Source organism: Spermophilus citellus (genome assembly GCF_964194105.1).
Source record: "Spermophilus citellus genome assembly, chromosome: 2".
In the NCBI taxonomy this organism is placed as follows: Eukaryota; Metazoa; Chordata; class Mammalia; order Rodentia; family Sciuridae; genus Spermophilus; species Spermophilus citellus.
Genome location: NC_138183.1, coordinates 149,718,570 through 149,732,285, shown reverse-complemented (window position 1 = coordinate 149,732,285; position 13,716 = coordinate 149,718,570). Strand labels below are relative to the sequence as shown.

The window sequence follows — 13,716 nt, the reverse complement described above, 5'->3', positions numbered from 1 at the left end:
AGTTCAACCAATAGCAAATGTATTTGTTCCCAATTAAGGATTATTTTCCTGTTTTAGATAGGCAAATTGAGAATCTCTATACACCTTTTCATGTACTGTATCTTCTACATCCATGCTTACTCTTTTCTAATATATCAGTGTTATGGTTAATAAAACACAAATTCCTCTGAAGATATTATGAATTCATTCTAGCTTTTGTCCATTTATTCAATTTGTGGCTTGTTTATCTGTAGATATTATGTGAGTTCCTGTTTTGTTTTTATTTTTAGCAGAAATAGGGAGTCTTACCACTTTGTGCCATATCTTGTTAGTTGGGCACCAAAATAATGTTACCCTGGTCCTTTGTTTTATAAGATCTGATGCCAAAATAGCTACTTCAGGTTCTACTGCTGTCTCTTTCCATAAAAGTTAGTTATGAGTACATGAAATTGAGTGAGAGGATAAGTGTATGCTCTTTTCTATTTACTTAGAACCTACACAGACTCCTGTTATTTCTAATCCATCTCCCATGTGGATTGCTTGATCTAAATGAATTAATTCATCCTAAGGAAAAAAATCAAGGGTGAAGTGTAGGATTTGAGTTACAGGGATATTTTTTTTACAACATTATTATGCTGAAAAACTGGACCCAGCCTAAATATGTACAAAAGGAATTTGTTAAATTAATTAAATAGCCATATTATAAGAACTTGCAATCAAAAAAATATTTACAGCTCTGTTTTTCAATTTTTTTATTCAAATATGTTTATTTATGACTTCATTTGTCATTTTGGGAGTATAAGATCCAAATACGATGACAATGAGATTTAATAAACTATAAAATTAATTAAGCAAATAATTTGTTAATACTTTGAAATCAAACATAGCTTAAAACATGTGATAAATATAATTTATAGATTGCAAAAAAATTTAAAAATTTACCTAAATACTATTTTTTAAAATTTGGTTGATTTTATTACTAGCAGGAACACTTTCAAAATTTTTATGATCATGGTAGGAATACTTAGGAGATAATATTGAACATAAACTGATTATATTTTAAGCAGATAGGCATATAGAAAGCTGAAATAAAATCCATTTTTTAATTAGAAGCATATCATATTTCTATTCATTATCAAATCTTTTGTTTTGTTTGAAGTTCCGAATATAAAAATAAAGCTAACCAGCTCTGATACATGCTCCAGAAGGGGCTTCTTATGAACCCCTAGGATTTCATGGAGCATATTTAAACCGATGCTATAGTGAAATATTTTAGTGATGTAAAATATGTTGTTTTATTAAGTTAAAGTTACAATATATTCAGTATTCTTTAATTTTCATAAAAGAACTTTTGTACACTGTATTCAGAAATCTATGTATAGAAAAATAAAATGTGCTTTATATACAAAAATTGCTGAATATGAGATTATGGGTGATTCTTGTTTTCTATTTTATTTTTAATTTTTAAAAATATTATTCATGTATTTTTTTGAGTATAAAGAAAAAAGAGACATTTTTTCATAATAAAAAGTAGAGAAGCATTGCTTGTATGCCAGCCTGCCTGCCATCTGTCCTTCCTCCCTCCCTCCCGCCCTTCCTTCCTAGTACTAGGGATAAACTCAGGGCTTCATGCATGCTGAGCAAGGGTTCAACCACTGCACAACATTCCAGCCCCTTTTTATTTTTTTATTGTGAGGCAGGGTCTTGCTCAGGCTGGCCTTGAACTTGTACTCCTGATTCAGCCTCCAGAATTGTTGGAATTTAGGTGTGTGCCACCACACCCAGCTGGAAATTTCACATATTAGAAAGATAAATCCCATTTTTCAATCCCTTAGGAAAAGAGATTATCTTGAAAATGTAATAATGTTATTAGTTTACTTAGAAACTATTAGTATCAGTAGTTCTATGTGTTTAGTATATTAAGATAAGCCACATATTTAGCAGCTAAGGGAGAGCATGGAAACTTGAATGTCAAAATGAACCGAACTTTTAGAACAGTGGTTCCCAATTCTGGAATGCTATAAGAAGAATGTCAGAATCATTAAGAGTGGGGTGTGGTGGTGTACTCCAGTAGTCCCTGCTAGTTGAGAGCCTGAGGCAGGAGGATGGATGGCAGCCTGGGCAACTGACACCCTGTCTCAAAAGTTTGAATAAGTAGGGAGGGGCGTTGGGGGTATATCTATGTTGTAGAGCACTTGCCTACCATGTATGAGAACCTGAGCTCAATTTCCAGTATCAAAATAAAAAAAAAAGAAAAGAAATAAAGACACCTTGTGCCCAGTCCTCTCAGATTCAGTGCTATGGTGAGCCATTGTACTGTTGAACATATACCCCTGTTTTAATTCCTTTGTTTGGGGTCAAGAAAAAAAAAATTTGTAGCAGAAAGTTTGAAATGGAATGCATATTACTAATTCTTTCGCCTTTCCCCCTGTAAAAATGAGGTGTTTTTTCCCCCTATGTAGTGGTATGAAGGCAAGAGTGTGGTTCTGTGATAAAATAAGTGGATAGCTAGCTAATTCTGATTGAGGGAGTTGTTAATATTTGGACATGAGAAAAAAAATATTTTAAATAAAAAATCTCTTTAGTAGAAAACCAAGAATTGCTTTTAATGTATTCCATATATTAACATTAATATAACATGTTATATAATTTTATATCATAATACAAGTTTATAGTATATAAAATGCACAAATGTTTATATATACATATGTGTGTGTGCGCGCACACACACACACACACACACATACACACACACACTTTCTGAATAGATCCAGTAAAAATATTTTAATGAAAAAAAATTTCCTCAAGAAGAGAACAAAGTACTTTCTTTGGATGTCTAGAGTGGTGTTTTTTTTTTTTTTTTTTTTGGTACCAGGGATTGAACTCAGGGGCACTTGACCACTGAGGCACATCCCAGCCCTATTTTGTATTTTATTTAGACAGGCTCTCACTGAGTTGCTTAGTGCCCCGCTTTTGCTGAGGCTGGCATTGAACTTCAGATTCTCCTGTCTCAGCCTCCTGAGCCACTGGGATTACAGTGTGTACCACCATGCCTGGCTCAAGTGTGTTTTATAGAAGATTTAATTGTAATGCTATTGGTTGTGGTCAGTTTTTTTAGTTTTATTTTGTCTTTATAATTTTATATTATATATTCATACACTGTCTTAAGTTTTATGTATTTATAGAGAAACACTTGCCAGTTGAGGGACATGATGACCTAAATTTAGAGATATATAACCAAAAGACTTGTCCATAATACATTTCTTTTTTTAAAAAATATTTTTTGTTATAGAAAGACACAACACCTTTATTTTATTTGTTTATTTTTATGTGGTGCTGGGGATCGAACCCAGTGCCTTATGAATGCTAGGCAAGCACTCTACCACTGAACCACAACCCTGGCCCCTCCATAATGCATTTCTTATGTAATTTTAAAAATTAAAGTAGAAGACAATGAAAATATGCTCAATCTTTATTCCATTAGAGTTCTACATGAAAAATATATGAGCTTTTTCTTTTTGCACAATAGATGTATATTGGTTTAGTTCTAGTTTTGAACAATTTTAGAGCACATGGGAGAAAACTTAAGTTTTATATTTTTCTGATTTCCTGTGCTTCCTTCTCCTGTGAATTCTGGGCAAGTCCTCATCTATTTAGCTTTCTGATATAGGCCTGGCTGTGATCATGCTTCTTTGTACTTCATAGATTAAGTGCATACCATGTACAGTACCTGAAGATAAGCAGGGATCTTGAATACTCTGTGGTTTGGAGGCTAGTGTAAATATGGTTGTTTTCCTCATCAGATTTTAGAAATAAAACATTCCTATTCCTGTAATTAATTGCTTCTTTGTAAGAAATGTTTATGAATTTTGTAAGATAAACTCATTATGATTTTTTTTTTTGGCACTGGGGATTAAACTCATGGGCACTCAACCATTGAGCCACATCCCCAGCCATATTTTTGTATTTTATTAGAGACAGGGTCTCACTGAGTTGTGCCTCACTGTTGCTGAGGCTGGCTTTGAATTCATGATCCTCCTATCTCAGCCTCCTGAGCCTCTAGGATTACAGGCATTTAAAAAATTCTTTTTCCTTGCTACAGATTGCTATTCTTATGGATATTTTAGGATTTCTTCTTTTTTAACTAATGCAACCAAACTACAAATATACTGCAATTTCAAGTGAAATGTAGAAATCTAGAGTAGAACTCTTTTATATTAGAAGATATCTAGCTATATTTATTTTAAAAAGTGAAATAATTGACATTATTTTTTAATTTTACATTGTAATAAAATTTTCAAGTTCACATTGAAAAGTAATTACTGTGTGTTGGAGCTTGTCTCCATTGCACTTCAGTGGTGCTGGTAAAAGCTAAAACTGTCTAATTTTTCAGAAGCACAGTTGTGTCTTTTAGCAAATTTGTACAAAGCAGATTGTCTTAACAGATTTTGCTCAACAATTCTCATGCGTTTTACAAAATGTTAACAATGTATTTTATATAAAAATTTGGCTGGGAATAGTGCCCCCAATTCTGATTAAGTGAACATTTTTCTTGTTATTTTTACCACCATAACTTGAAATAAGGCAATGTAAAATGAGATTAAGATTTAAACCTCCCTGTTTTTTTTTTTTGGTAAATCTTGAGGTCATTTTGTAGAATTCAGGTTATTTTATTTGTTTAATGATGTTAATACTTCTTCCATAAGCATGAATTTGTTGGTTTGAATGATGTTTAATAGAATGAGGATACCTGTTTAAGCATGTTTGAACTATTTTTTTTTCTTGGTAGTTCTTCTTACCCAGCTTTTTGAAATGAAAGAAATTATGTAAGGTAATACTGATAGTCCATATCTCAAAAGAAAGTCATTTAGAAATCTTCTAGGAAGTGTTCACAAAGGTAATAATTTCCCAGATTATCCATAATAGAATGAAAGCCTTTAATAGCCATTATAGTCATTGTTAATTATTTCCCCACTTTAGAGATAACAACCAATATCCAATTTATAATAGCTCTGGCTGAAAGAATGAAAATTATTTTTAAAAATTTAGGGCTGGGGTTGTAGTTCAGTGGTAGAGCACTTGCCTAGCATTTGTGAGGTCCTGGGTTTGATCCTCAGCACCACATACAAATAAATAAGTACAAATAAACATCAATCAACAACTAAAGAGTTTTTTAAAAAATCTATTATTTGTCAAAATACACCCAGAAAATAAGAGAGCCTTACTAAGGATCTTTGGGTGTTTAAATTCTTCAGGAACAATGGTGGTATACTAATCTATATAGAAGTTAATTTGAGAAATTACATTACATTATAGTGAATCATTTTTGGATTTTATACCAGAAGTGAGCTCGTTGATTCTTGTCATTCTGTGGTTTGTATTGCAAGGTACAGAGCTTTAAAGCTAAAAACACCATGAAAAATTCTCCATGAGTCATTCTGTCAGCTGTAGCTTCTGCTTTACAGTCCATTTGATATTGCTAATGTTTTATTGGCAGCTCTCCTAACTAGTTTTTGCTCTCTGGATCTATATGCTAATAATAAAGTATCTCGGTAATATGGACAGTTCTTCCCTTTCTCCTCCTCCTCCTTCTGTCACCAACCTCCTTCCTTCTCCTACCTGCCCCCTCCTCCTTCCTTTTTTTTTTTTGTCAGTTCCATAACCTTAGCTCTGTTGATGACTCTAGGCTGGACAGACAAGTTATAAGATGTTGGTGGTGAAAGTATGAACTATATTTTTTTGCTCTCGGGCATGGGTGGTGGTCATCTACTACTTTTCATTCTGTGATCTTATTGTCCATAGATCTAAAGATTGAATTAACAGTTCAGCTACTGTTGGCACTATGTGCTAAATACTGTACTTTTTATGTTTTGCAGACAAATGCTCTTTTAGCTGTTATTTTGTTAAAAATGACATAATACTAGATCAAACTGGTTCAGATTCTAATTTAGTTCCAAATTTGAAGTATTATACTTTAGGTTGTTTAAATTATTTTATAGATAAAGATCCAACCTGTGGAATGTCTTAATCATTCAGTCTTGCTATTTTAAAGGCAATGAGGATATAAAGGACTTCTTTGCTAATAAATGGTGGGTATGGTCAACACAGTTTCACTAGTTTGAAAGAAAAAAAAAATCACTGATGCTACCTGCCAGGAAAATTAAGGTTTAGATTTTAACCTGATCTTTTTCTTTTTAAAAACTCTATGGCAGGTGAGAAGTTTATTAACTTGAGTATTGATGTAAATTTTATGTACTATGACTTGGTGAGTTAAATCTACAGTTTTCATCACTGGCTTTGAATTCTGCATTTCTGTACATTTTACAAATTTTTACTAAAAACCTATTCTGAGTATTGTTAGTCTTTAAATTGAGTTTTCTATTTCATTTGAATTCAAGCCACTAATGTTCAGATTTTATTTCTGTTCTTCCTAATAGCTAATAATTAAGTGGCATGTTATTTGCTAGGCATTGTTTTTCATTTTCTAATTTAATCCTCAAAACAAATTTGTGAGGTAAGTACTAGTATTATCTTTGCTTTATAGGTGATGCCTAGAGAGGTTAAGCAACTTGTAATTTTAAGCTCCCATTAAACTGTGAAACTAGAATATGAACTCAGTTGTTATTTTCTGAGGAGTTCCCTGCACCCAAGTTCTTGAAATTACATGGAATTTTGATTGACTAAAATAATCAATAATACTTCATTCTAATCCCATCCTGCTCATTTCTGACTTCTGCACTGATATGTATCAACATTTTTATGAAGGCTGAATGTCAGAATTAATTTATTATCTAATTTGAAGTTTTTCGTTAGCTTAATTGTTATTTACTGTGCAGTTTTTCTGTCTAGTAATTCTCCTTACTGGATTGGATTCCAATAAAATGGTATTGTATTTCATGGATCTGAAGGTACAGTACCCTGCCTTCCTACCGCCAAACACATATACACACATTATAACATGCTCAAATTGGGATGTATGTTACAGTGGAATTCTTAATAATTCTAAATTATTCTAACATTATTTGACTGCTAATAATCTTCAGTGTATATAAAATTTCCTTAATTATGTCTCCCTCATTTCAGTCATCTCTTATTTAGAAGAACCCTCTATATTCCCAAATTTTCTATTAAAACTAAAAATATGGAGAAAAATTTCTAATCCCTTGGAGGAAAGAGAAGGGCAAAAATTGGAGTGTGATGTCCTCATTCTTATGTGATTTCACAGCACTTTTTACTGGAGTATTGTCAAGGCTAGTTCTTTATTCATTAAAACGTATGATTTCTTATAAATGGTTTATTACAATATGTGACAACACAGAAACTTGGTGACCCTTTGAAATTTCTCTTTAATCCAAAGGGAAAATTCTGTTTAATAGTCTTTAATCTTAAAGGAATATGCCAATTATAAACGCCCTCCTCCATCCCATTCACATGTACAAGCTTTTCTTTCCTGTTCATTTTTTACTGGATATTTAATTAACAATCACATTCTCCTCTACACTGAAATAACATATTAGGAGGGGGTGAAGGAAGACCTCTAATATATTGCTGCCTTGAACTTTAATATTAGAGCTCAGAGCTAGAAAAGGGCATTCTGAATCTAGTAAAGGAATGTATTCTAAACATTTAAGATGCTTGTTTGGGATTTCTGGGATTCAACTATGCTTTAAATAGGAAAATAAAAAGTAAGGGTATCTAGTCCCCTTGATCTCAGTGACTCAAATTCCTGATAATTCTTTCCATTTTTTTTTCATCATGATTCTTAATACTGGTATTTTGACTTTGATATATAGAAAAATGCATAACACATATATGAGATGTTCATTATTTGCTTATGTACCTAACCTAGTATTTTCCTTTTTTTTATTTTATTGGTTCCTTTTAGTTATACATACAGTAGAATTTATTTTGATATAATTATACAAGCATGGAATATATCTCATTCTATTTAGGACCCCATTCTTATGGTTGTACACTGTGGAGGGATTGATTATTGTGTGTGTTCATATATGAACATAGGAAAATTATTTCCAATTCATTCCTCTTTCTTTCCTTTTCCTTTCCCTTTCCTTCTTTGTATTCCTCTTTGTCTAATCTACTGAATATCTATTTGAAAGCCAGACACAGTTTCATTAGACACCTCTAATGTTATGTTACCATTCAAATACAGCTGTTCCATGCAAACATATAAACAAAGGAGATTTTATGATTAGACTATGTGGTGGACAGAGACTTGAGAATATAGGATTTTGTTCTCCAAAATTTGTATCATATAAGGCTAATGTTGAACAGGGCCACTTTTTAGCTTTCTGATCTGCCTCTCTGTGGCATTTGTTAGTATTTATTATCTTCTCTTCCTTGGCTGCTTTTCTGATTGATCATCTTAAACTCTGTCATTGGCTTTCATCTCCATTCTCAATCCTGCATCTGTTAGTCATGTTATGTCCCCCCCCCCTAAGGATTTGCACCTTGGCAATTTTCTGTGACTTGCTATTGCAGATTGCTGTGACCATCAATAGGTTGATGAATCAAATCTACAACTGTGGCCCCAGGCTTTTCTTGGGGATCATGGCTTCCTACTTCTGGCTCTCTGATTATATCTCTGTCTTAGTATTCAGAAGCTGGTAGAAATTTTACAAAACTATAGGATTGTCTCAATTTTCTTATCACAAATAGATAATAAAATAGGCTGTTGACAGTGTTATTTATGGTGTATATGCATATGTTTGTATATGTGTGTATATATTTGCATATTGTATGTACATATTTGGTTTTGCATATACTTTGAAGTGGAATTCAGAAAAATATTGATTTAAAAATTTTTTATTTGAAAAATTCTTTTTTATCTGTCTTTTATGGATGTAGTAAGTCCATTATGATAAGCGAGTTGTATTGTGATGGTTTTTGTGCTTTATCTTTTTGTTTTGTTGTCTCTTTACACTCCTTTTCCATTCTCCTGTAAGGGAAAATATTTCAGGAAACTGGGTTACTGTCAGTAATCTGGGAACTTCCAGGATTCTTTGCCAATCCCCCTAGATGTTGTAGATCCTAACGCAAGTAGCATTGTTCTAGGGAAGGAGTTTTTATAATGCTGTGAGGCAGAGTGGTTAGCTAAGGTTGATAACTGCAAGTGTGTTATCCTTTGCAGATCAGTTGGAAATCCTTTTCTGCCAATTTGTATACATATCTATAAATTAAAAAACATGTTTCCATTCCTTCCCACATTGTCCCAGCAAGCATATTTGGACTACATAGGAACTCCTGCTTCTGAAGATTTGGTTGTCTTTTATAATTGGTATAGTCCCTAGAGTGGCATCCTCTTTCTTGTCCCAGAAACCCCCTTCCTCGTTACTGCTAAATTCATTGTGTGTTCACATGCCATCACTTATTAGGGAAATTTTTAGATTTGTTGTCTTTTTCTGTGGACACTGTGTGTGTGTGTGTGTGTGTGTGTGTGTGTGTGTGTTTGTGTGTGTTTGTAGGGGGGATTGGTGCTGGAGATTGAACCCAGGGCTTTGTGCATGCAAGGCAGGCACTCTACCAACTGAGCTATATCCCCAGCCCACTGTGGACACTTTTGACTTAAATAGTAGTTAAAGGGAATTGTAACTAAATTTGTCTTTCAAGGTTTTTTTTTTTTTAAACAAAACAAAACAAAACAAAAGAAATCTACCTCCATCCAAATAAAAATATAGTCATCCAAGTATCATTGCTTTATGTTTGTTACTATCTTTTATTAATAGCCTTTTAAAAAACTCTACTTTTACTGATGTTCTTAGTAAAGCACTCACTGTTCTTACTACCTAAATAATCTTTATAAAAAATATCATAGGTTGAAATAATGGGAAGATATTTGACTTAGTGTTTATGTGTATCATCAAATGCTTATCAAGAAGTCTCTTAATATTTCTTTAAAAGGAAGACAACCAGGAGGAAATGCTTTGGTTCTTGCAGTTTACAGAATCTTCAGAAAAACAAATAAAAGAAAACAAAAAAGTATCCTTTGCATTCTACTTTTGAAACTTAAAAAAAAATTATGTATGTATGTATGTATACATGTATACATGCATGCATGCAGTACTAGGAATCAAACCTAGGGCCTTACACATGCTAAGCAAACACTCTACCACCAAGCTACATTCTTAGCCCTTCTTATTTTATTTGGAGACAGGGTCTTTCAAAGTTGCCCAGGCTGGCCTTGAACTTGTGATTTTCCTGTCTTAGCCTTCTGAGTAGCTGGGATTATAGGCATGTGCTACCATGCCTGACTAGAATGTATTGTTAATAGCTAACAGTACTCCCTGGATAATTTTACAAAAAAAGAATTCTCTAAGTAAAGCTAAACATAAATAACTGAGGATCATGGTTTTTTTTTTTTTTTTTTTTTTTTTTTGTTGTTGTTGTTGTTGTTGTTTATACCAGTGATTGAACCCAGGGCCTTGCACATGCTAGGCAAGCTCTCTACTACTGAGCTACATCCCAGCTTTTAAAAAATTTTATTTTGATACAGGGTCTCTGAATTGCCAGATAGCCCTGAACTTAAAACCTTCCTGCCTTAGCCTCCCAAACAGCTGGATTATAGGTGTGTACCACCATGCCTGAATTCTATGATTTGATCTTAATCAAAGGGTAAATACAGATCCGTAGTGCAATAATCAGCATCCAGATATTTTGGGAAGTGGGAGGGTTTCCTTGGATTTTTTAAAAAAAAGTTATTCTCGGGGACAACTGGTGGTTAATGCACTTATACTTTAAGATTAAACAGATTAGGGGCTGAGATTGTGGCTCAGCGGTACAGTGCTCGCCTAGCATGCACCAGGCACTGGATTGGAATCTCAGCACCATATAAATGTAAAAGAAAGATATTGTGTCCACCTAAAACCAAAATATAAATATTTAGGACAAAAGGTTTAAAAAATTAAAGATATTTAAAAAAAATCACACCTCTTATTCTACCTGTTTGTTGAATCTTTCTTCAGGAAAGCTAACATAAGATTTAAAATCTTTATTCTGGTTTAGTATAATTAATAAATTTAATAACAGAATCCTACCAGCGAAGTAATTACAGACATCCTTTATTTTTTTTCCCTCTCTTATAGGTTTCCCCTCAAAAAACCTATAAGGTAAGTTGTTCATTTGCCCTTCATTCTAAAATTTAGGTTAAATTTTAATTGAAAGCATTCCTTTGGAATTACAGGGATTTTTATGGGTTTTGAGAATGTGTATTTAAGTAATAAAGAATTTCATAATGCTTCACAAATTTAAAATGTAACAGGTGTTGTGTATTTTTTCTGGAACAGCATTGTTTTGATAATATTTTCAGTGTTTTTAATACAAGCATTTAAAAAGTTTGTTCAAATTGATATTTAATGTCACTCCCTATGAAGAGATTTAATTTTTAAATCTGCTTGTGACTGTTTTGAATTGTGAGTTGCTTGTAAGGTGAAAATGGATTGCTAGCTACCTTTAATGAACTTTTTGTACTAGTTTAGTCTTAATTAATTTAAGACAATAAATAAAAACATCCAAAATATTTAGATTTGTGTCTATATCTATATATTTATTAATTTCCTGGGGAAGAGATATCTCTCTTCTTTCTCATCTTAATTATTATAATAAATATTATTTTAAATGTAATATGTTATTCCCAATTATTACAGTATGTTTATCATTTTTACTGACTGAATTTTCCAGGATAACAGTGCAATTAATTAATAGTATATATGTCATGTATATACACACACACGTATATATGTATATATATGTATATATATGTGCCATAGTAGTATGTGTGTCATAGTTAGGGTCTTATTTGTTGTCTAGCCATTATCTGATCAGTATAATTGATTAGGCCTTAGATGTATATATTGGGTTAAGGAATGTGTTTATTCCATTTAGGCTCCATTTTCTTATCCATTAAATGGAAATGATAGTGATTAACCTATGAAAACCACAAAAAACTGTAAGCAATTATTTCTAGGAATAAAATAAGACATCAGTAATGAATACTATTTTTATTATTTGAAAGCACTTTTATAACAAGTAAATAGACTATGTATTAAACATAGTATAGATTGAATTTTAAAACCTGTTGAAAAATATAAACTAGAGAGGCTTATGAAGCTGTATAAGGTAAACTAGTTTTCCGAGTTTCCTTTGTAAAATATGCTTTTGGGATTTTTTTTAAGTTTTTATTCTAATGCTTTACTTCTTGTAAATATTTGGTTGCTTTGATTTAATTTAGGCATGGAAGTATTTTGAACCGAGAGTCACCAACAGATAAGAAGCAGAAAGTTGAACGCAGTGCATCACATGACTTTGACCCCACAGGTAAAAACACTAGTTGGGAATATTGAGAATAGTGAATATGAGAATAATACTGTTGAAGTTACCTGAACCCCTCAGGAGTATTTGTTTGATTTGCTGTACTCTCTGTATACTCCTGTTATATAATATCAAATCTTTGCATTCAATAGGAATGCCTGCATTTTTGACTTTTAACACTATAGATTCCACTATGGAAACATTATTATAGAGTATATTTTTAAAAATGATGAAAAGAAATGGGTATATCATAATTGAAGATTTGAGTCACACCAAGGACTTTTGTTGAGATGAATCATGGGGTGTAGGGATGTAACTCAGGTATAGAGTGCTTGCCTAGCATGCCTAAGGCCCTGGGTTTGATCCCTAATACCACCACCACCACAAAAACAAAACCACAAAAAAACAAAACAAAACAAAACAACAACAACAAAAAACCCAGAACACACACACACACACACACACACACACACACACACACACATGAATTATGGTATGAATGGTAGTATGTCATAAAATCAAGGTTATAACAACTACAAACTTTTGGAGTAATTTAAAAATTCATATATGATCATAGGGAATTTGGGTATTAGAGAAAATGCAATTTTATAAATTTAATGATTATCTTTTTAGGGTAAACAAATGATCAGATATCCCTTTTCTTCAGTCAGAAATTATTATTACCTCAGGGAGCTGTCTTTCAGCCTCTATAGTGTTAATCTTTCCTAGAATTTTCATGTTAGCATACTTTGTATTCTTAATGCTGTTCATATAGATTGAATTCCTTTTATAAAATATAGGCTTTGCTTTTTGCTTCCTCCTTGTAAACTCAGTATTTAATTTATTAAAATTACTTAATAGTTTTGCTTTTGTCATTTGAAATTGATACATGTTCTTTGATCACATAGTGTTTTATTTAGTTTTACCAAAGATAAAGCAAGTAAATGCTATAATCTCAGATAAATAGTGTCTTAAGATATCTTTACTTAGAAATGTAATTTTAAATATTTAACAGTGATATGTTTTGTATATGATTAAAATGTTTCATACTTTTAATATATGTGCCTCTTTTATTTTGAAAACATATTGTAAATATTATCTAGGAAAACTACGAAGTGGATAGCTAATAATTTACCTTCATGGATAGTAGGTAAAAGGTAATTTCAGTCATTGATTTAGGAGTTTTGGGAAGTAGGAATAATAATGTCAGCTATGGATCTCTGTAAAGAGAGAATTCTCTGACACCTAATTTTGAAGTCATGGGGTTCAGAACCTTTCACTGATATGAGTAGTTACAAGTTTCTGCCCTATATTCATTAAAATATTATAGTCTTGTTAAATTTGTTCTGTATTCCTCTGTGATATCCTCATCTCCAAAGACAGATTTAACAAAGAAGTATGTTACTTTATAAT

At 32.2% G+C, this 13,716-nt stretch overlaps 1 protein-coding gene across 4 annotated transcripts in view; it reads left to right on the top strand.

Moving 5' to 3' along the window:
• Positions 1–13,716, top strand: part of ARHGEF12 (Rho guanine nucleotide exchange factor 12) — a 140,122-nt gene that overhangs the window by 56,784 nt on the left and 69,622 nt on the right. For all 4 annotated transcript variants that reach the window (XM_081311302.1, XM_081311300.1, XM_081311299.1 and 1 more), the window contains exons 2-3: positions 11,079–11,102; positions 12,224–12,309. In XM_081311302.1, the coding sequence (XP_081167428.1) occupies positions 11,079–11,102; positions 12,224–12,309 (110 nt within the window). The remainder of the gene's footprint in view (positions 1–11,078; positions 11,103–12,223; positions 12,310–13,716) is intronic.